The sequence below is a fragment of the Eublepharis macularius genome, chromosome 10, assembly GCF_028583425.1.
Source record: "Eublepharis macularius isolate TG4126 chromosome 10, MPM_Emac_v1.0, whole genome shotgun sequence".
Taxonomy (NCBI): Eukaryota; Metazoa; Chordata; class Lepidosauria; order Squamata; family Eublepharidae; genus Eublepharis; species Eublepharis macularius.
The window spans coordinates 3695191-3715897 of record NC_072799.1 but is presented as its reverse complement, the minus strand read 5'-3'; the positions used below and the strand labels follow the sequence as shown (position 1 = coordinate 3715897).

General features: G+C 49.2%; 3 protein-coding genes across 3 annotated transcripts in view; 1 reads left to right on the top strand and 2 right to left on the bottom strand.

Moving 5' to 3' along the window:
- Positions 1–1835: 1835 nt before the first annotated feature.
- On the bottom strand, positions 1836–4964 carry LOC129336803 (probable N-acetyltransferase camello). Its single transcript, XM_054990145.1, has 2 exons — positions 4862–4964; positions 1836–3680 (listed from the first exon to the last, which is right to left on the bottom strand). The coding sequence occupies exon 2, from the start codon at positions 3662–3664 to the stop codon at positions 2999–3001; it is 666 nt and encodes a 221-aa protein (XP_054846120.1). The 5' UTR covers positions 3665–3680; positions 4862–4964; the 3' UTR covers positions 1836–2998.
- Positions 4965–5196: 232 nt separating this feature from the next.
- INO80B (INO80 complex subunit B) lies at positions 5197–11464 on the top strand. Its single transcript, XM_054990127.1, has 5 exons — positions 5197–5397; positions 6164–6350; positions 6880–6998; positions 8279–8454; positions 10687–11464. Exons 1-5 carry the CDS (start codon positions 5334–5336, stop codon positions 11146–11148), a joined length of 1008 nt encoding a protein of 335 aa, XP_054846102.1. The 5' UTR covers positions 5197–5333; the 3' UTR covers positions 11149–11464.
- A 1951-nt stretch (positions 11465–13415) lies between these two features.
- Positions 13416–20707, bottom strand: part of CPXM1 (carboxypeptidase X, M14 family member 1) — a 42547-nt gene continuing 35255 nt past the window's right edge. The window contains exons 13-14 of the mRNA XM_054989919.1: positions 19839–19941; positions 13416–14663 (exon numbers count right to left, since the gene is read on the bottom strand). Of these exons, the coding sequence (XP_054845894.1) occupies positions 14401–14663; positions 19839–19941 (366 nt within the window). The 3' untranslated portion in view covers positions 13416–14400. The remainder of the gene's footprint in view (positions 14664–19838; positions 19942–20707) is intronic.

Below are 20707 nucleotides of genomic sequence, written 5' to 3'. Positions count from 1 at the left end.
GTCAGAAATAGCAGGGACCTCTGCCTGGACATCTGGGACAAGAAAATGGGGTGGGGGTAGAAGAGGCCAAGCTGCATGCGTGTTATTGCTAGCCAAGCTGGTTGCAGTCCCAGCTTGGTAACTTTTTCAGAATTGGAGCTGGCCTTTTGCTATGTGAACGCAGAAAAGCAAAAGAAAAGGGTTACGGTAACAAGATGCCAAAGAAAACAAAAAATCCGGAGGGGGGGGGGATTGTTTTCTTTGGCACGTGAATGCCGAATGCAAGATCTCCTCCCAAAAACGGGAGAGGTATTTGTAAAGCCAGTTGAAAGAAAAAGACGGGCAGGAGGGTAACAACGCTGGGCTCTACCATTCAAGTGCTGTGGCAGAAACTGAGGGGACAAGTTGTGAGGTTTGCAGTCTGTTGGGAGAGAGCTTTTCGCCTCCCTCCCTCCTTTAAGGGAGAAGACATGGCCTCAGCATAGCAGAACCCGAACAAGCACCAAGAGAGAAGATCCCTCTGAAGTGATTTTGCAAGCCGGGTCCACAACTCTCAACCCTCATTCACTGTTCGCACAACGGTATCTGACAAAGGGCGCTCTGACTCTCGGAAGCTCGTTCCCTGGAAATCTGGTTGGTCTTTAAGGTGCGACTGGACCCGAATCTTACTCTTCTATTGCAGATCCACACGGCTACCCACCTGAATCTGCCTGGTGAAAGAAGACAAACTTTTGGCACTAAATGCTTACTTTCTTTCTTTTCTAATTTTTTATTGATTACTGCAAAAACGTTAAAAATAAAAAAGCAAACAGAAAAGAAAAAAAGAAAGTACAGTGCTGGCTACAAAAACGCTTTTAGCAAATCTATACATATGATTTCCAAATATTCTCAGTAGTTTCTAAAGTGAGCCCAGTCCAGTGGGACGTACAAAACTGCTTTACACCGAGTCGGATCACAGGCCATCCACCTCGGTCCTATGGGGCTTTACCTGACGGCAGCTGCCCAAGCTCTGAGACTACTGTCAGGTCTGTTGCCCAGAGTCCCTCCATACTGTTCCACAGTCTAGCTAGAATGTTGCAATAGCCTCGTGCACCTGTTCCCGTTGCTCTCCAGATTCCAGTACGGCGGAGACCTTATCTTGGATGGCTCGCCGCAGTGGCCTTGGGGCAGCTCCATGCTGATACTCCCATCCTGCTACTGATTACGTTCCTGCTTGATGAGCTAAGCGGGTGGGGGACATGTAGAGGGGTAGTTATAGTGTATCATGTAGTCAATGCATCATTCTTAACAAGGAACCTGTGTACGGCCAGGTGCCTTTAATTGCTTCTGTGTAGCCTATGGACATATGTATGGCGAAGCCTATGATTTCTCAATAAAACCCTTTTACTCAAGAGCCTGGATTTCTTGCTGCGAGGGTTGGGATTCAGCTTCAACGGATCCTGTCTTCCATAGACTGACAACTACAAGCATCTTCCTTGATACCGGCTGCAAAAATGCTTTACTGCTGAGGATTGAACTGGGAAACTCGTGCATGCAATTCTCTCAGTTCTCCTTTCCTCCATTTCACCTTCCCAACCACCCAAAGAGGTAGGTTTGGCCATAAGTTGCAAGGACGCTTATGTTAGAAAAATCAGGATTGATCCAGGTTTGTGTCGTGGTTAGTGTTGGACTAGGATCTACAGAAATCTAGGTTCGAATCCCCGCTCTGCCATGGAAGGTGACACAGTTTCAGTGTAACCTACCTCGCAGGGCTGTTATGAGGATAAAATGCAGCAAGGAGAGCTGCATGAGTCTCCACTGGGGAGAAAGGCCAAGTTTAAATGAAATAAACAAACAGACGCTGTGCAAAGCACGTTTAAGAGTTCTGTGATTTAATACAAATAAAAATACATTGATCAGTATAGGGAAAGCACATGAATCTTCATTCTCTGCATTCAGATGGTCCAGAAACTCATTACAAAATGAGACATGAGGCAATTGGCACGTTCGCATATCTTCATGAAGTCAGGCTTTCTGTTTAACCTGAAAATCAGGATTCCAGAACAGGAGCAAACTGGTATTACAGGACAAGTATAAACCACAGTTTGCGGTTCTGGATGTAACGGCAAACTATGGTATGCTCAAAACTAGAAATAATTAACTTTCACAAAGACAGGACGGATTTTGTGAGCAACCCTTCCAAGCTGCTTGCATACTGCCAAACCGTGGTTTTCTTTTATGACTGAACCAAGTTTGAGTTGCAATACAAGTAAAGACAAAGACGGCACGTTCTTCTATGCATTCAACTGGACACTGAGGTCCACTTGTTGTGCAGGCTGAGAAAACAGGCATTTCTGCATCACCTGGTGAGCAGCAGGCAGAAGATGCAAGCCTAGTACCAGGATCATCCATGGTTGCTTCAGCATGTGGACACAAAAAGTGGGCATGTACTTGCTCATCCCAGGGTGGAGAAAAGGCCTCTGGGATCTGCTGAGCCCACCTGAGAAGGCAAATGGGCCTTGTTGATGTTGGCAACGTGGCACCCTGGCTTCTGGGCCACTCACTGACTCAGTAGTTCAAGAACTGTCCTCTCTCTCTCTCTCTCTCTCTCTCTTTCAACGAAGAAACAACTACCCTGAGGCAAAAGTGCTGACAAGCTTAAAACTGTTGCCATGAGATCAGAGGAGAATGTCCCAGAGTCGCAAAGAAGCTTGCTTTCTCCACGAATGAAAACCTCTAAGCCATGTTCTCTTCCAAATCAAGATCCCAGGTATTGCAAGCAGAAGAAAAGACATGGAAAATATATACTTTTTCAGCATCCTTCATTACTACATCTCCTTGGGGCCCCGTTTCCTGCCAAATGCCCTCTTTAACAACCTGAACATTAACACTCAAAAAGCTGAAGATGTGCTCCCTCGCCCCAAACCAAAAGTGACTAGTTCCCGTTCTCTTTATTCCATGGAATCTGCTGTCCGAGGGACAAACAGGTTGAAATCCCAGATCCAGTCAGTGCTCACAGGCAATGTTTTGGCTCTCCTCCTCAGCCCACAGAAGGGATATCATATCGATACTTGGAAACGGTACAGTTGGCCAACCTGCCGTAGATGGTGGGTAAGACGTAGTGGCGATACACGCGGAAACCGACATTGCTGTACATGGTGCGGGCTTCATGCTGCACCATGAGGGTGTTCAGCACCACCGACTGGTAGCTGTGTTCTCGGGCAAAGGAGATCACGGTCTTGCAGAGGGCCTTGGCAATGCCGAGACCTCGGTAATCCTTGCGAACTGACATGCGTTTCAACATGAGCTCCTCCGGGTGCTCCTCTGAGGGTCGAGCCCCCACAGTGGCCACCACACACTCATCCACCTCAGCTACCCAGAAGCAGGAGCCTTTGCCGCCCATGTACGTTGCCTGGATGTCCAGCAGGTCCGCCTGCAAGCAGTGATCGATGTACATGGACCAAACGTAGCCCAGCAATTGCCGGCCCATGGCCACTAGCAGAGTGATGGCGAGGATGGGCAGGAGAAGCGATTTGGAACTGGTGAGCAGCAGGCAAAAGGTGCAGGCCAGAACTAGGATCACCCATGGCTGCTTCAGCATGTGGACGCACAACGTGGGCACATACTCGCTCATCCCAGTGGCAAACAAGTCACGCACCGTCTCATAATCCTCGGCACGGTACTCGCGGATGTGGAAATTCACCATGATGCCACGGGCAGAGCTGAAACAAGACAAAGCAAAGATTTATGTAGGTGAGAGAATACTGGCTGCACTGGGGAAGACAAGCAGCCACCAAAGTGTTTTACCACAGAAGTAGAAACAGAAGCTGTAATAATAAGGGAGGGGGAGATGCAGTAACTGCACAGAGAGGCTGAATCCTGACTAGGAAAGCTGCCCAGAATGCTAACCCAGAAGTTAGCGGTGAAGCGACAAGCTGCTGCCACCTGCCTGCCACTGCCACAAACACAGGGTTCGGAAATGTTGGCTAGTGCCTTGGCAGCCAACCAAAATTAGTGGTCACCCATCTGCCCGCTGACTCGGAGGGCAAAGTCTCATCACCAGTCGCATGCTGAGATCTGGAGGCACTCGGGAGCACTTCTCCAAGGACGGCGGGAGGGCTATGCCCATGGGGATCACTGGAAGCAGGCCCACTGACAGAATCCTGACTGCAGTGGCTGCTTCCCGTTTATAGTCCTTCTCCGAAGTCCCCAACTTGTTTGACTCCCTCCCTGGCACCATTTATTGGCTCAGGGTTTTTTTTGTAGAAAGCTGGGGAAGTCAAAGAAACCATGGAAACCAGCTGAGCATCTCCTGAGAGGACTGATGGGATCCAATAGTTAAGCGAATGGCATATCTGGCTACTAGACAGTCCCTTGACATGTCTTCTTCATATCAGTCGCATACTAACAAAGCTGGCCTAAAATCAGTGGCACCACCCAGAAGCAATTATGAGGACAAATTTCTCATAAGAAGGCGGGCTATAAATAAACAATGATATAACAACAACAATAATGAATATAAAATATGTGTTCCTATGAGCTACCTGTGCTTCATGTTGTCTAACGTCAGCCCGAGAGTTGCTTATGTTTCAGCAATTCCTCAACCCCATACTGGATCCTTGCTAATACTCTATCTTTGTAAGCTTATATTCTTTTACCCCGTGACATTGTTTATGGAAATGTTCTTGACACTGTGTGGAAATGCCTACCCTTGTCCTTGCCACTGATTGTACTGATCTCACACTATGTAATCCGCCTTGAGTCTCAGTGAGAAAGGAGGAATATCAATAACATAAATAAAAATCAACAACAACAATAAAGTCCTCTCAGGGCTCCTTCCCCCCTCCTCAGCCCAAAGCCCAGCGAAGGAGGCCCGTTTCCTGCAGGGGGAAGAGAGGCTCACCTTCTCCCTTGGCAACGGCGCCCTGCCAGTCGCTCGCTGGGGTACTGCCGGGCTTCCGCTGGCGTCACATCCGGTGCTCTGACAAGCCCGGCCAATAACGCCCGTTCTGACCACAGAGTTGGGCTAGAGAGTATCCCCTGCTGTGCCCAACTTCCGTTTTAACCTGGGACTTCCGTTTTAGCCAGGGCGAGAGGGGACCTGAGGTGCGGGGGAAAGGTGGATTGAAGGGAGTCCCCTCAGAGGAACAAGCGGCGGCAACGCAAGCAGGAAGTCCCGCCTCCAACACCCTAGCTGTCGGTGACTTTGAGCTCTTCCACGGAAGTCCCGCCTCCCACTCGCGAGCTGTCAGTCTAGCGTGGGCTCCTGAGCGGAAGTGCGTATTGAGGCGGCGGGGGTCGGTCCGTCACCGTTACGGTTCCCCCAGAGGCGGCCTCGGGGGAGTTTTTTCCCTTCTTTCTTCGGAGTTTCCTCGATGAGTAAAGCGTGGCGGAGGGCAGAGACGGGTGCCGGCCTGAAGATGGAGGGCGCCGGGCGAGGTGAGGGAGGAGAGCACGGGGCTGGGCCTGCGACCGTTTCTAGAGTTGCCAGCCTCCAGGCGATGGCTGGAGATCTCCCGGAATTTCAGCGGATCCCCAAATGAGAGATCGGTTCCACTGGAGGAAATGGTTGCTTTGCAAGTTGGAGTCGGTGGTTTATTTATTTTATAGACTTTATGGCATCCCCTCCCGGTCTCTCCTCAAACCCCGCTCTGCTCAATCTCTACCCCGGATTTTCCCAAGTTGGAATTGGCAACCTCGTTTCCCCCTCACATGCTCCAACGTATTTATTTGTTTTCTTATTTGTGCTGCCTGTCCTGGGAAACCAGAAACAAATCTCGGGCTGAGGAAGAGTGATTGGTCCTAGTAGGGTTGCTAACTCCAGCTTGGGAAATTCCTGCAGATTTGGTGGAGCCTTCAGAGGGCCGAGTTTGGGGAGGGGGCACATCAGCAAGAATGTGATGCCACACTGTCCACTCTTCAAAGCAGCCATTTCCTCTGAGGGAACTGATCTCTGTCATCTGGAGATCAGTTTTAGTTCTGGCAGATCGCCAGGCCTCACCCGGAGGTTGGCAACCTTGGTCCCCAGAATACCCAGCAAGGTTCATGGCAGAATGGGCATTTGAACCTGGGTCTCCCAGATCCTAGTCTTACAACCTACCCCCAGCCCCGTGCCATTTGTCTGAATCTGCCCTTGATTGTTTCTACCTGTGAATCTTTGGCACTGGGCTTGCGTTACCCTATTTGCTTTCTCTGCCTACTGCAGGTGATGAGGATGAATCCAACAGCCACGGGGCTCACAAGAAGAAGCATAAGAAACATAAGAAAAAGCACAAGAAGCGGCATCACCGGGATGATGTCAGCACAACGGCGGTGGACTTGGGTCCTGCACTCCCCAAGCCCCAGCTGAAGCTCAAAATCAAGCTGGGAGGCCAGATCCTGGGTACAAAGAGGTACAAAGAGGTGGAGGGTTGGAGAAAAGATACTTGGCAGGAGAAGGGGCTTAACTCTTCATTTCCTAGAAGTGCAATTTGCCCCATTTAGGGGCATAGTGAGTGGAATATTTGCCACTATTTTTTCATAGTTTTTTACTATTGGTCATATTTGTGGGACTGTTTAACTGGGGTGATTTTTTTAGTTTTAGTATACGTTTATTGTTGTTTTAATATTGTAAACTGTTTCTGGCCTCATTCAAGAGAGGTGGGGGTGGTATAAATACCTATAAAATAGATGTAAGCAAATACAGTATATAGGGGCAGTCCATTCAAATCATCCTAAATTGAAATCCAATTGTACTGTTTCTTCTGTCTCTCTGAAATTCCAGGAACTTTGTAGCTGAGGAACAGCCTCCTGGCTACAGCTTTTTCCCTACTCTACTGGGATTTTACCACCACCACTCAGAACCGGTGTTGGCTGGCATGTGAGTTCTCTTGCCATCTAGGGTTTGTCTTGGTAATTTATTTGCTTCTGTTCTTTCCCCAGTGTGCCAACCTTCACTGTCATCCCCGAGAGGCCACGCTCCCCGTCCCCTCTGATGGTTGTGGATGACGAGGATGAGCCGATGGAGGGGGTACCCATTGAACAGTACCGGGCCTGGCTGGGTGAGTGGATGGTGGAAGAAGCCAAAGCTGAGAGCGAGACAAGAGATGGAGCAGGCTGAGTTCTTCTGGGTCTCTTGGGCAGCAGGCTTTTCCTCTCTGTCATCTCTTGGGCTACACACTCTCCAAGGAGTGGGGAGGGATGCATTTGGCACCCAAAGAAGGAGATCAAGTGGCCTTCATTTGTCCTGTTTGTCTCATGGTGTTCTGACAGTCATCTCCCAAAGCAACTTGCATCAATTGAGAGTGATAGGTTTCCCTGTCCCCTCAGGGTTACAGTCTATAAAAGCAAAAGACAGAAAGGAAGGGCAGTAGAGGGGGAAAGGTGAGTGAGTAAGTGGGAGTTTATGCTCAGTTGAGACAGGCTGATCTTCCCCTGCTTGGATGAAAGTGGCTAAAACTTCCTGCAGCCCATATTCTCCTGGCTGGTGTCAGAGCACTCTTCTCTAGTCTTGGGTCAATCAGCAGGGAGGAAATAAGAGTCAGAATGTTCTTTCCTTGTTATATGCAGTGTTGAGGTAAGTTAGGGTTTGCTTTTTCTTCAGGAGAAGAGAGTCTTGAGCCAGAGGAAGATGTGCCTGTTGAGAGAGAGATGGTTTTCTAAAATGCTTGACACGTGAAAAGCAGCGTCAAGCATTTCATTTTCATCTGGATAAATACTGATTTAGTGCATTTTTTTATCCTGCCGTTTCTCCAAGGAGCAAAATGTGGTGTACATGTTTCTTCTTTTATCCTTGTAACAGACTCTGGAGGATAGGTGAGGTGGAGAAAGTGTGTCTGACCCAGCGTCACCCAGAGACCTTTGTGACAGAGTGGAGATCTTTGGTCCTAGTCTGACATTCTGGCTATTGCACCACAGTAGCTCTTATGACTTTGTGTGGCTCAAAGGCTCCTTTCGGCTGGCAGGCAAGCTATCTCCTTTCTTTGATAGCCACCTAACCATTCAGTCAGATCCTCCTTTTCGAGGTACCTCTGCCTTCAGGAGTGAGATGAGTGGTATCCCTAGGTGGGGCCTTTCTGCCGTAGCCCAACATTTCTCTGCAGCCCTCCCTGAAAGGTCTGCCTGCTGCTCTCACCAGCTGTGAAGATGTTTCTTGTTTTCTCCTTTTCAGATTGATTCTTTTTACCCTGCTGCTCTTGGGTGTTTTAGTGCTGCCATTTGTTTCGTTTTTTAAAAAAAATAACCCTTGTTGAGCAAAACTTCCTTTCTGAGAAGTGGCATCATAAGTCTTTTAATGAGCTAAATAATAAAGGCAAACTGTTCCTTATCCCTCCGTATACAGATGAGGACAGCAACCTGGAACCCTCGCCCCTGCCCGAGCTCGATACGGAGATCGGATTCCCAGCCCATGAAGAAGAGGAAGAACAGCGCTGGTTGGATGCCCTGGAGCGAGGGGAGTTGGATGACAATGGGGAACTCAAGAAGGAGGTGGATGAATCCTTGCTCACAGCCAGGCAGGTGAGGGAGAGGAGTTGCTGGTGTATTGATGTGCTTAGAGTGTCCGACTAGCATCTGGGAGTGTGTGTGTTATGTGCCATCAAGTCGCCTCCAATATATGGCGACCCTATAAATGAAAGACCTCCAAAATGTCCTATCATTAACAGACTTGCTCAGATCCTGCAAACTGGAGGACGTGGCTTCTTTTATTGAGTGCAGCCATCTCGTTTTAGGGCTTCCTCTTTTCCTACTGCCTTCCACTTTTCCTAGCATTATTGACTTTTCCAGAGAATCTTATCTTCTCATAATGTGACCAAAGTACGATAGCCTTAGTTTTGCCATTTTAGTTTCTAGGGAGAATTCAGGCTTGATTTGATTTAGTACCCACTTATGTGTCTTTTTGGCTGTCCGTGGTTTCTGCAGAACTCTCCTCCAGCACCACATTTCAAATGAATCCATTTTCTTCCTGTCAGCTTTCTTCACTGTCCAACTTTCACATCCATACAGGGCAATGGGGACCAAGATCAAGATATTACAAACTATGTTATTCCCCCTTGTGGATGTGAAAGTTGGACAGTGAAGAAAGCTTTATCTTGAAGGATCTTCTCTAGCTCGCTCCCTCTCCTTCTGATTTCCTCGTTGCAGTCTCCTTGTTGGTTGATGATTGAGCCGAGGAGTAGAAAATCTTGGACAATTTCAATTTCCTCATTGTTAACTTTGAAATTGTGTAGCCCCTCAGTAGTCACTCCTTTTGTCTTCTTGATGTTCAGATGTAATCTTGCTTTGGCGCTTTCTCCTTTAACCTTTGTCAGTAGTTGTTTCAAGTCCTCACTATTATCTACCAGTAACTCTCTCAATGTGACCTGTCTCATCAGTTTGTCAAAGGGGATCAGACAGGGATGGGAAGCCACGTAGTCCACCCCAAGCGCCTTGCTCTAGATATAAATAAAAACTGAAGATTATTTTTGACCATTCTGCTTAAAAGCACTTGGCAGCTTGCAACAGCAAACATGTTTAAAATGATAAAATTAACAGCGTGTAGCTGTATCGGCCGCAGTAAAGCCCCAATCTCCCCAGTCCCATTAAAAAAAAATCACCCCACTCAGTTAAAAGCCAGGTAAAAAGAAATGCTTAGGTCTGGCTCCTGAGACACAGTAGGATAGGGGCAAGATGAGCTGCAAGGGGAAGGTGTGGTGCCACCCCTGAAAAAGCCCTGTCTTGAGTCACTACCCTTCTTGGTTGGTAGGTTTTTACAGAAGTCATCTCATGGTGGGTGTGGGCAGGGTAATTGGGTATTTTTACAGGGCTTTTGTGTCCTGCCACTGGCGGTGTGGCATCAAAGCAGCAGAGAGCAGGTTAAATTTGTCAGGTCTGGAAGTGACTCCATGATAGTGCCAGCTTCGTTAAAGAAGCATGTCGTTCCTCAAGTCAGCTTCCTCTTTGAATGGCAGAACTGGTGACCTCCTTCGTTAGGTTGTTATCAAAGATGAGGGTTGATGTTCCCTTTGCTCAAGGAATAAGCAAGAAATAATGTGACCGCCCCAAACCAGTCTGCCCCAACCGGGGCCCTCTAGATATCAATAAAAACTCAATATTATTTTTTGACCATTCTGCTTAAAAGCACTTGGCAGCTTGCAATAGTAAACATGTTTACATGATACAATTAACAGCATGTAGATGTATCAGTTGCAGTAAAGCATCAGTCACCCATTCCGGGTGATGTTTCGTTGAATTGAATTGTCTGAATTTACGATTTTATTGTTTGTTTTAACGATTGTTGTTATCCACCCTGAGCCCACTCGTGGGGAGGGCGGAATATAAATTCAATCAATCAGTCAGTGCCTTCCCTGCTTCTCACTTAGAGCATGCCCGGGGTTTTTACCCAGTTTATTTGGAGGTGATGTGGCAGCATTCTGTCCCCCCCACTGCTAGGCCACCCCACTGCTTCTGGAAGAGGCCGCCCTCTTCCTTCCTCCCCCATCACAAGTGTCCCTTTTCTGCTCATGGGGCTGGCAACAACATCCTGTTTGGGCCCCTGTAGCAAAGGATTGTGGAGGATAAAGGAGGCAGGCCGGATTGCACAGCTGTCTGTGCTGTGATGTTTCTTACCCGTTCATGTTGTTTTCCTGATTCGTTTGTGATGTGTGATTTCTGTGGCACCTCCGCAGCGCTGCTGCCGCTCTGCCCTGAAGCCTCAGCCTCCCCCAGCTGCTTGCCTAACGCTCTGCCCCCCTCTTTCTTGCCCCGCTGCAGAAGGCCCTCTTGCACAAGCAGCAGAGCCAGCCCCTGCTGGAGCTGCCGATGGGCTACAAGGCCAAGGAGCTGACGGAGGAGATGCTGGTGAAGCGGGAGGAGAGGGCTCGCAAGCGGCGCCTCCAAGCCGCCAAGAAGGCCGAGGAGAGCAAGAACCAAACCATCGAGCGGCTCACCAAGACCAGCAAGGCCAAAGTGAAGACTCTGCGTGAGCGCAAGGCAAAAGGCGGGGCGGTCCCCACTGTATGCTACCGCAATGCTGCCGATGGCATTACTGTCTCCTTTCCTTCAGGAGCCGCCATCCCTCTCTTACCTTCCATCGCACCTGCTCTCCCTACGCCCACGCTGTGTGGGGTCAATGGCTGCCCCAACCTCAAGCGGTACTCCTGTTCACGCACTGGGGTGCCGCTCTGCAGCCTAGCCTGTTACCGAAAGAACTTGGTCCAGCAGGTGGCAGCCTAACTCCCTTTCCTCCTGACCAGCCAGAGGTGGTCTCCGGCTGACATTCTTGGGTGGTGCTCTGGGACCCACAGCTGAGCCAGGCGGCACTCTGATCCTGGAGCAGCGTGGCTGTGATGTTGTCCCAATGTTGAGGTGGATCGGGGCACGCTGCCATTCCTGGCTAGGGGACAGAGAAGAGCCCCTCTGTCCAGCCGAGGTGCTTCAAGATGCTTGTAGGATGAACTGTCACTGCCCACAAGTGGGCAAGGGAAAGGCCTTTTAAGCCAGCGAAGAATCAGATGTAGTGGTGGGTCCTCGGAGGTTACCACTTCCTGGATGTTGTACACTAAGCCCTGCAGCTCTGCGGTGCCTAGAAGGACACACTTTGGTCTGGTACAGTTAACTGTTATAGCTTTCTGGAGATTCAGAGAGCTGATGGCGCCATGCAGAGCTGAGGGAGCGCTGTGGATGTGTCGCTGTGTATGCGGCTGGCAGCATATTCGGTATGGGGCTTTGCGGCACACTTACTGAGTCGTGGTGTCGGGAATCCCTTTGTGCCTATCCTGTGGACATCCCTTCAGTTTCAGCGAAGAGCCTCCTGCCACCTTCCCACCCGCAGGATGTTGAGAGTTGCTGATGCTCTGAGGTCCTCAACTAAGCCTAGAGATCATTGTTTTTAAAAAACGTGGTTCCTTTGCTGGTTTGTTGATTTGTGTCCTTAATAAATGATACAGCAAAGATGCTGGAGAACCGAATCTGGTTTGATGATTTCCTCCCCTCACCCAGTTCCTCCCCTTTGCTGTTTCAGTGAGGTCTAGAGGAGCAGGTTGTGTTGTGAGGGTTGCACAGGCTGAGGGCCGCCCCCCCCCCCCCGGGCTTGGGCATCACTAGCGGGCTCAGCAGAGACTGCTACCCTCCTACCAACCTGCAGTTTTCCCGTTAGATCATCCGGCAACCCGACCTACTGTGACTTCCAGGCTTCCCCTCTTCTTGGGCCTCCCCGTTGGATTCCTGGAGCTTTCACTTTTAACATGGGGATTTTATCAAATAGGGAACGGTCAGTCTATTGAGTTGTAACAATTCTCCCCATCACGATATACCAGCATTTGTATTCAAGCTTGTCCAGGCTGTTATGGGGAGAGAAAGGGCCTGTTTTACCCCCTAGTGTTTCATGCTGGACTGCTTGGCTCTTAACTATCGGTCCAATGATGGGCTATTCTGGATCCATGTGAACGTTGTACCATTTGTACATCACAGCTTCAAAGGATCTAGCTCATGGCACCCATCCATTCTAAAGTGCTTGAACCAGTGTTCTAATTTTCTAAATGCTTCAGGTTCTGAAGTAGTAGAAATACTAGATTACGGAGTCCTGTTCTCTCCCAGCCCTGGTGCAATTACATGCCAGTTGCTACAAGCGGAAGGGCCGGGGCAGTGTATTTTCAGGGAAGCTCTGTCTTAAGTGGCTCTGGGACTCCTGTCCTCTCTGCATGAGTTGAGAGTCAACTCGTTTGGGATTTATTCCGGAGTCAGCATCCTTAGGATGTCTCTTCCTCCTCCCCCGGTTCGTGTTTCCCGTGTAGTTTCCGTCTGTCCCGGCTTCAGAATCCTATCCCTCTTTTGCCGCAAGAAAAATCCACAAGCAGCAATGCTGAGTAACCTTTCTCTCCCCCATCCCCATCTGTCCTTGGTTAAGGTGGTGATTTCCACGTGGCCAAAAAAGCCCTACCCGACTTCTGAATTTTGAACAGCTGTTTCATCTGCAAGATGGTCTTAAAGACCAACTAGATTTCCAGGGTATGCGCTTTCGAAAGTCAAAGCTCCCTTTGACCCTTTTGAAAGCTCATACCTTGGAAATCTAGTTGGTCTTTAAGATGCTACTGGACCCGAATCTTGCCCTTCTGCTACAAACCAGTACGGCTACCCACCTGAAACTTGTTTCACATGCAGTGATGGATAGGTGCTAAAGCTTATTTGCTTGGTGTAAAAAGCCTAGCCTACCAAGGAAGATAAAATGGGGGAAGGAGAACTGTGCAGGGTTCCCTGAGTTCCCTGGGAGGATAGCAGAATAAAAATGGGATAGAAGAGCTTTCCTTTCTTTTTCCTTTTTCTTTTTTTGGGTTTTATAATATTTTTATTAGTATTAAGCAAGAGCTTTCCTTTCTGATATCTGCAAAGCATACAGCTGCAAGGCACGACAGCAGCCCAGACTTGGCTTTTTTTCTGACCATTTGGCATGTGAAATTTAGCCTTTATGGGAAAACATGTGACTCCAGCCCAGGCAGACAGTGTAAGGTTAAATAGCAAAAAAGTTTATTTGATAACATACCGTATGAGCGCCACTTGGCTAGCAAGGGCTCTTCAATGCCAGCATTTGTTTTGAACAGTTCTTACAAACAGGTTCCCTCCCTGTGGCCCTTTTAGTCAAGGCACGATGTTCACCCCCACAGGGCTGATGGGACAGGATGGCGTGTCCTGCATGTTCCAGTCAGGGCCTGCCCGCCAGAACAGGACCGTCATGCACCCCAGGCTGGTGTGGGTACTGGCCTTCTCCCCCCGTCCCAGGCCTCTGTGCTCAAGAACGCCGCACCAGATGTTCTATAAAACGCCCCTTACGAAGGTTCAGCCTGCCCCAGTTCTATACTCTCACCTGCTGCCGTTTTTGATTTGTTGGCTGCCATCTAGGACTTTCATGCTTGGGAGTTGCCACCGTTTGCTTGCTTCTGAGATTAACACATAAGTGTCGTAACAGTCAGCGGAGACCCTTACTACTTCTCAGGGAATGTCAACCAAAGCTTCCAGCTCAGAATTTCTCAGTCGGGAAGTAAGCCACGAAGGCTGCAGAATATGGGCAGTTCCTGCAGAGATACTACTGCTGCTGCCTCCTCAAAGGGAGTCTTACATGACTCCAGAATTAATACCTCGTAAGCATGCCTTCTGGATTGGGGCCTATACACCTGCTAGAAGCCATGATCACTAGTTCTAGTGTCGCGGGGAGGCTTAAGATGGTAGCATTACTTTGAAGGGATCTTCACCCCTTGATTGTGTTGTGGGTTTATTAGGACCCAATATAGTTTTCCTCACCCAGAAATTACATATATATATTTTTCTCCTCTTAGAAATAACACAGGTGTTGGGGGCTGAGGATACCCCCTCCTCCAAAGATGTAAGTCTTGGATGGAGGAAGGAAGCTGCTAAAATGGGACGGGAGAGCCGAGATTTGACAGAATCTTCCTTATCCTGGAACAACATGGAGGTGCCCAAATTGTTCCTTCCTCACTGGGCTCTCCGCTGGGATCGCAGTTTTCGTAGCCGCAGCTGGCGGAGGCGCAGGACGAGGTCTTTGGGGATCTTGCCCCCTTTGGCCAGGATCTCCCTCAGTCGTTGCTTGGGCGTCTTTGTCAGGCGGAAGTCACAGATGGTGGGATTGTCTTCATAAGAGACGCGGCAGCTCCGCGTGACAGAGTGGTAGCCCTCGGCCGCAGCTGTGACGTCATATTCCCCGGGGTTTAGCAGGCGCCAGTAATCCCCGTCGAAGGCTGCCAGGGAGCCAAAGAAAAGGAGAGTTCAGCTACATAAGATGTCTTTGGGCTTCAGTTCGGACTGTGGGTGGGATCTTCTGAATGAGAACAGAACTGGAAATTTCTCGGGGACCACCTTTACCTTTAAGCACCATTGCAATGAGTGAGAATTGCGCTGCTGAACATTTCTTGGCCCAGAGTTCTCGCCCGTTAACCCCAGTGCAGATTAAGACCTAAGCTTGCTAAATGAAAGCATCTTGCAAGGAAATTTAGCTCCCTCCACGAGCTGATCAAAATGAACCTTTTTGAACGAACTCTGCTAGACCAAATCACCATCGCAATATAATATCGCTGCATCTCTGCTGGGAGCTAGCACAGATCTTGGATCTGCAAACCCTTTCGCGGCTTTGCAATGCAACAACAACAACAAAATCTTAGAGCTACATGATCGTTCTGACCTTGAAAGCCAACTTTGCTAGACCTCAGTTTTGTTACTGGACCAGCAACGGAGGCAGGATGGCCAAGGGAATGGGGTGGGGGTGGGGAATCCACAAGAGGAGATGTGGCCACTAGGGATGTGCGTTTCGGCATTCAGAATGCCGAAAGAATGCCGAAATAAAAGTGTTTCGGCTTCTTTCGGGGAATGCCGAAACGTTTCGGGGAATGCCGAAACGTTTCGGGTAGCCGAAAGAAAAAAGCCGAAACGTTTCGGGATTCTTTCGGCTTTCTTTCGGCTTTTCAATGGGAAAATGCCTCCGTCTTCCCAGACGTCTGGGGGAGGCATTTTCCCACCGAATAAGCCCAAAATTGGTGGGGACCTTCCTCTAACCCTTCTCTAACAACCACCCAAGTTTCAGACAGATTGGACTTTGGGGGGCCATGTTATGGCCCCCCAAAGCAGGTCCCCCCATCCTCCCATAAGAAAGCGAAGGAGCAGCATATTGTTAGCATGCTGCTGCTAATCTTCTTCATTATTTCCTATGGGGAAAAAATGAAGAAGCAGGCTTCCTTTGCCAGGGGTGGCATTTTGCATGCAAAATGCCCCCAAGCCCTCAGGGGCCCTTCTCCCACCCCTCCTCCCACCCCCCACCAAGGCTCAGCCTGCTCCCACTTGGGGGGGGCCATTTCATGGCCTCCCCAAGTAGGTGCTCTAATCTCTACCACTGACAGCTGGGGGAGGCTTGTGTTGCCAGGGGTGGCATTTTGCATGCAAAATGCCCCCAAGCCCTCAGGGGCCCTTCTCCCACCCTTCCCCCCACCCCCCACCCAGGCTCAGACTGCTCCCACTTGGGGGGGCCATTTCATGGCCTCCCCAAGTAGGTGCTCTTTTCTCTACCACTGACAGCTGGGGAAGGCTTGTCTTGCCAGGGGTGGCATTTTGCATGCAAAATGCCCCCCAGCCCTCTGGGGCCCTTCTCTCACCCTTCCTCCCACCCCCCACCAAGGCTCAGACTGCTCCTACTTGGGGGGCATTTCATGGCCTCCCCAAGTAGGTCCTCTCAGCCCCTAAAGTCCACCCCTTACAGCCCCACACAAACCCAATTCCCCCCAGCTGCCACACACAGACCCAAATCCCCACATTAGCCCCTCACAGACCCAAATCCACCCCCACCTGCCCCACACCCATAACCCCAGGAACAGGCTGGCAAAGGCCAGCCCTCTCCCTTTGTTCCCTATGCTGGGAACTTCTAAACTCTCTTTCCCTGGGCAATTCTGCACAGCCCAGGGGTGCCACAATGGTGGGCACACTTCTGAGTGCCAGCTGGTCCCTGTGAAAGAGCACCTGAACCACAGACACCCTCCCTCAAATTCCCCCACCACCTACAGAGATGGCTGGCCAGCCAGCCCCATTGTTCCCTATGATGGGAACCAACTGCACAACAAAGAATAAAACAAGAACAACACAAAATAAAGTTTTAAATTTTTTTTCTCCCTTCCAAAGTACAAGTAGGCAAAGCATTATGACACATTACACCAGCAGTCCCCCACACAGAAAAATAACACAACTCACTTAACATCAGAGAATCACAAAGCACGATTCCTGTCAAAAACACTTTATTTCTTGAACAGCTTTAGGTTACACAGCAGGGGGGAACACCAAAGGACATGGCAGCACTATCTTACACAAAAATAACACAACTCACTTAACATCAGAGAATCACAAAAGCACAATTCCTGTCAAAAACACTTTATTTCTTGAACAGCTTTAGGCTACACAGCAGGGGGGGAACACCAAAGGGCATGGAAGCAGTATCTTACACAAAAATAACACAACTCACTTCACATTAAAGAATCACCCCAAAAAATTGCTGTCAAAAGCACTTTATTTCTGTAACTGCTTTAGGTTACACAGTAGGAAGGCACCACAGGGCAGGAAAGCAGTGTACTACACAAAAATAACACAACTCACTTCACATCAGAGAATCACACAAACACAATTGCTGTCAAAAACGGTGAAGTGGGTTGTATTATTTTTTGTAGTACATTGCTATCATGCCCTGTTGTGCCCTCCTACTGTGTAACCTAAAGCTGTTCAAGAAATAAAGTGTTTTTGACAGGAATTGTGCTTTTGTGATTCTCTGATGTTAAGTGAGTTGTGTTATTTTTGTGCAAGATAGTGCTGCCATGCCCTTTGGTGTTCCCCCCTGCTGTGTAACCTAAAGCTGTTCAAGAAATAAAGTGTTTTTGACAGGAATCGTGTTTTTGTGATTCTCTGATGTTAAGTGAGTTTTGTTTTAATTTTTCTGTGTGGGGGACTGCTGGTGTAATGTGTCATAATGCTTTGCCTACTTGTACTTTGGAAGGGAGAAAATAATTTTTTAAAAACTTTATTTTGTGTTGTTCTTGTTTTATTCTTTGTTGTGCAGTTGGTTCCCATCATAGGGAACAATGGGGCTGGCTGGCCAGCCATCTCTGTAGGTGGTGGGGGAATTTGAGGGAGGGTGTCTGTGGTTCAGGTGCTCTTTCACAGGGACCAGCTGGCATTCAGAAGTGTGCCCACCATTGTGGCACCCCTGGGCTGTGCAGAATTGCCCAGGGAAAGAGAGTTTAGAAGTTCCCAGCATAGGGAACAAAGGGAGAGGGCTGGCCTTTGCCAGCCTGTTCCTGGGGTTATGGGTGTGGGGCAGGTGGGGGTGGATTTGGGTCTGTGAGGGGCTAATGTGGGGATTTGGGTCTGTGTGTGGCAGCTGGGGGGGAATTGGGTTTGTGTGGGGCTGTAAGGGGTGGACTTTAGGGGCTGAGAGGACCTACTTGGGGAGGCCATGAAATGGCCCCCCCAAGTGGGAGCAGTCTGAGCCTTGGTGGGGGGTGGGAGGAAGGGTGGGAGAAGGGCCCCAGAGGGCTGGGGGGCATTTTGCATGCAAAATGCCACCCCTGGCAAGACAAGCCTCTCCCAGCTGTCAGTGGTAGAGATGAGAGCAGAGCACCTACTTGGGGAGGCCATGAAATGCCCCCCCAAGTGGGAGCAGGCTGAGCCTTGGTGGGGGGTGGGAGGAGGGGTGGGAGAAGGGCCCCAGAGGGTTGGGGGGCATTTTGCATGCAAAATGCCACCCCTGGCAACACAAGCCTCCCCCAGCTGTCAGTGGTAGAGATTAGAGCACCTACTTGGGGAGGCCATGAAATGGCCCCCCCCAGTGGGAGCAGGCTGAGCCTTGGTGGGGGGTGGGAGGAGGGGTGGGAGAAGGGCCCCTGAGGGCTGGGGGGCATTTTGCATGCAAAATGCCACCCCTGGCAAAGGAAGCCTGCCTCTTCATTTTTTCCCCATAGGAAATAATGAAGAAAGATTAGCAGCAGCATGCTAACAATATGCTGCTCCTTCGCTTTCTTATGGGAGGATGGGGGGACCTGCTTTGGGGGGCCATAACATGGCCCCCCAAAGTTCAATCTGTCTGAAACTTGGGTGGTTGTTAGAGAAGGGTTAGAGGAAGGTCCCCACCAATTTTGGGCTTATTCGGTGGGAAAATGCCTCCTCCAGGCGTCCGGGAAGACGGAGGCATTTTCCCTTAGAAAAAAGCCGAAAGAATGCCGAAATAATGCCGAAAGAATCCCGAAAGCCGAAAGCCGAAAGAGATTCTTGTTTCGGCTTTCGGCTTTAACGATAGAGAATCTTCTTTCGGCTTTCTACTTTCGGCTATAGCCGAAAATTTTTGGCTTGCACACCCCTAGTGGCCACTTCTGGCATGACCTTGAGTGCATTTCACAATTATTTGGGGTTCTGCATCCCCAAGGTACACTTTAGTGCCAGGAATGGCCCAAATCTGCTACATACGGTCATGGTCTGTGCCTCATGCCTGGAACTTATTACTCATTTTTCACATTATTTATCATTCACCTTTTTCACTGAGACTCAAGGCAGATTATACTGTATATATCAATGCAATCAACAGATGACAACATCTAATAAGCAGTGTAATAGGACTAGGAATTGCAGGAATTTAAAATGGAGCATAAGTATTTTGTTAAGCAGTGCAGAACATGAGTGCCAGTTTGGTGTAGTGGTTAAGAGTGTGGGACTCTAATCTGGAGAGCCAGGTTTGATTCCCCACTCCGCTTGAAGCCAGCTGGGTGACCTTGGGTCAGTCACTTAAGAGCGGCAGGACTCTAATCTGGAGAGCCTGGTTTGATTCCCCACTCCTCCACTTGAAGCCAGCTGGGTGACCATGGGCTAGTCACAGTTCTCTGGAGTGCTCTCAGCCCCACCCACCTCACAGGGTGTTTTGTTGGGATAATAATGACATACTTTGTAAACCGCTCTGAGTGGGCATTAAGTTGTCCTGAAGGGCAGTATATAAATCAAATGTTGTTATTATTATTACTACATCAGTAGAAACACAGTGCAATTTGCTGGGCCAATCCGTTATGATGTAGCCCTCTTTCCTTTATCAAAAAGCCCTCCTGAATAATTCAGTTTTGCATAGTTTGCAAAATGCCAGGAGTGTGGGAGCATGGCTCAGGCAGCTATTTGTCTAGCGCAGCAGGGTACATTAGTATTTATCAATGCTTGGAGCTTACAGTGCTGTACATGGCTCTTTTACCCCATAATTAACATAGGCTGAAAGAGTGTGACTGACCCAAAGTCACCCAGTGAAGTGTGTGGCAGCGTGGGGATTTGACTCTCCCAGATCCTAGTCTGACACATTAGGCACTACGCCACACCCGGCGTGCCAGTGAGCGCCAGTCACTTGTTCCCACCTGTCCTGATGTCATGATTGATGCCGTCCACCGAAATGATGGCGTCTGCGATGCCTTCTTCTGTGTCTTTATCTCGGACGATGCCTTTAATGCCCCTGCGGACCTGGAACAACAGGCACGGTTAGTGCATCCCTTGGAAGGGATGACGTGTTACACCTAAAGATTAGGCGCATCAGCAGCATTGCAAAGAAGAGAAAAAAAGCATTATTTGCTACCCAGTTTGGTGTCACGGTTAAGAGCAGCGGGACTTAGAGCTGAGTTTGATTCCCCACTCCTCTTCTTGAAGCCAGCTGGGTGACCTTGGGCCAGTCACAGCTTCTTAGAACTCTCTCAGCTCCACCCACCTCACAGGGTGATTGTCGTGAGGATAATAATAACACTTTGTAAACGGCTCCGAATGCAGCATTAAGTTGCCCTGAAGGACTATAGAAATAGAATGTTGTTTTTATTATATTAAGAGCCCCGTGGCATAGAGTGGTAAGCGGCAGTACTGCAGCCCAAGCTCTGCTCTCAACCTGAGTTCGATCCTGGCCGAAGGCAGGTTCAGGTAGCCGGCTCGAGGTTGACTCAGCCTTCCATCCTTCTGAGGTCGGTAAAATGAGTACCCAGTTTCCTGGGGGTAAAGTGTAGATGACTGGGGAAGGCAATGGCAAACCACCCCGTAAAAAGTCTGCCACGAAAACGTCGTGGTGCAACGTCCCCCATAGGTCAGTAATGACTTGGTGCTTGCACAGGGGACTACCTTTACCTACCTATTATTATATTATTTCTCCTCTCCATTCATTGTCTCTAATTGCCTGTCTGCTTAAGACTTTCTACTAGATATGTAGCTCTCCAGAATCCACAAAAATGTAAAAAATCAGACAATT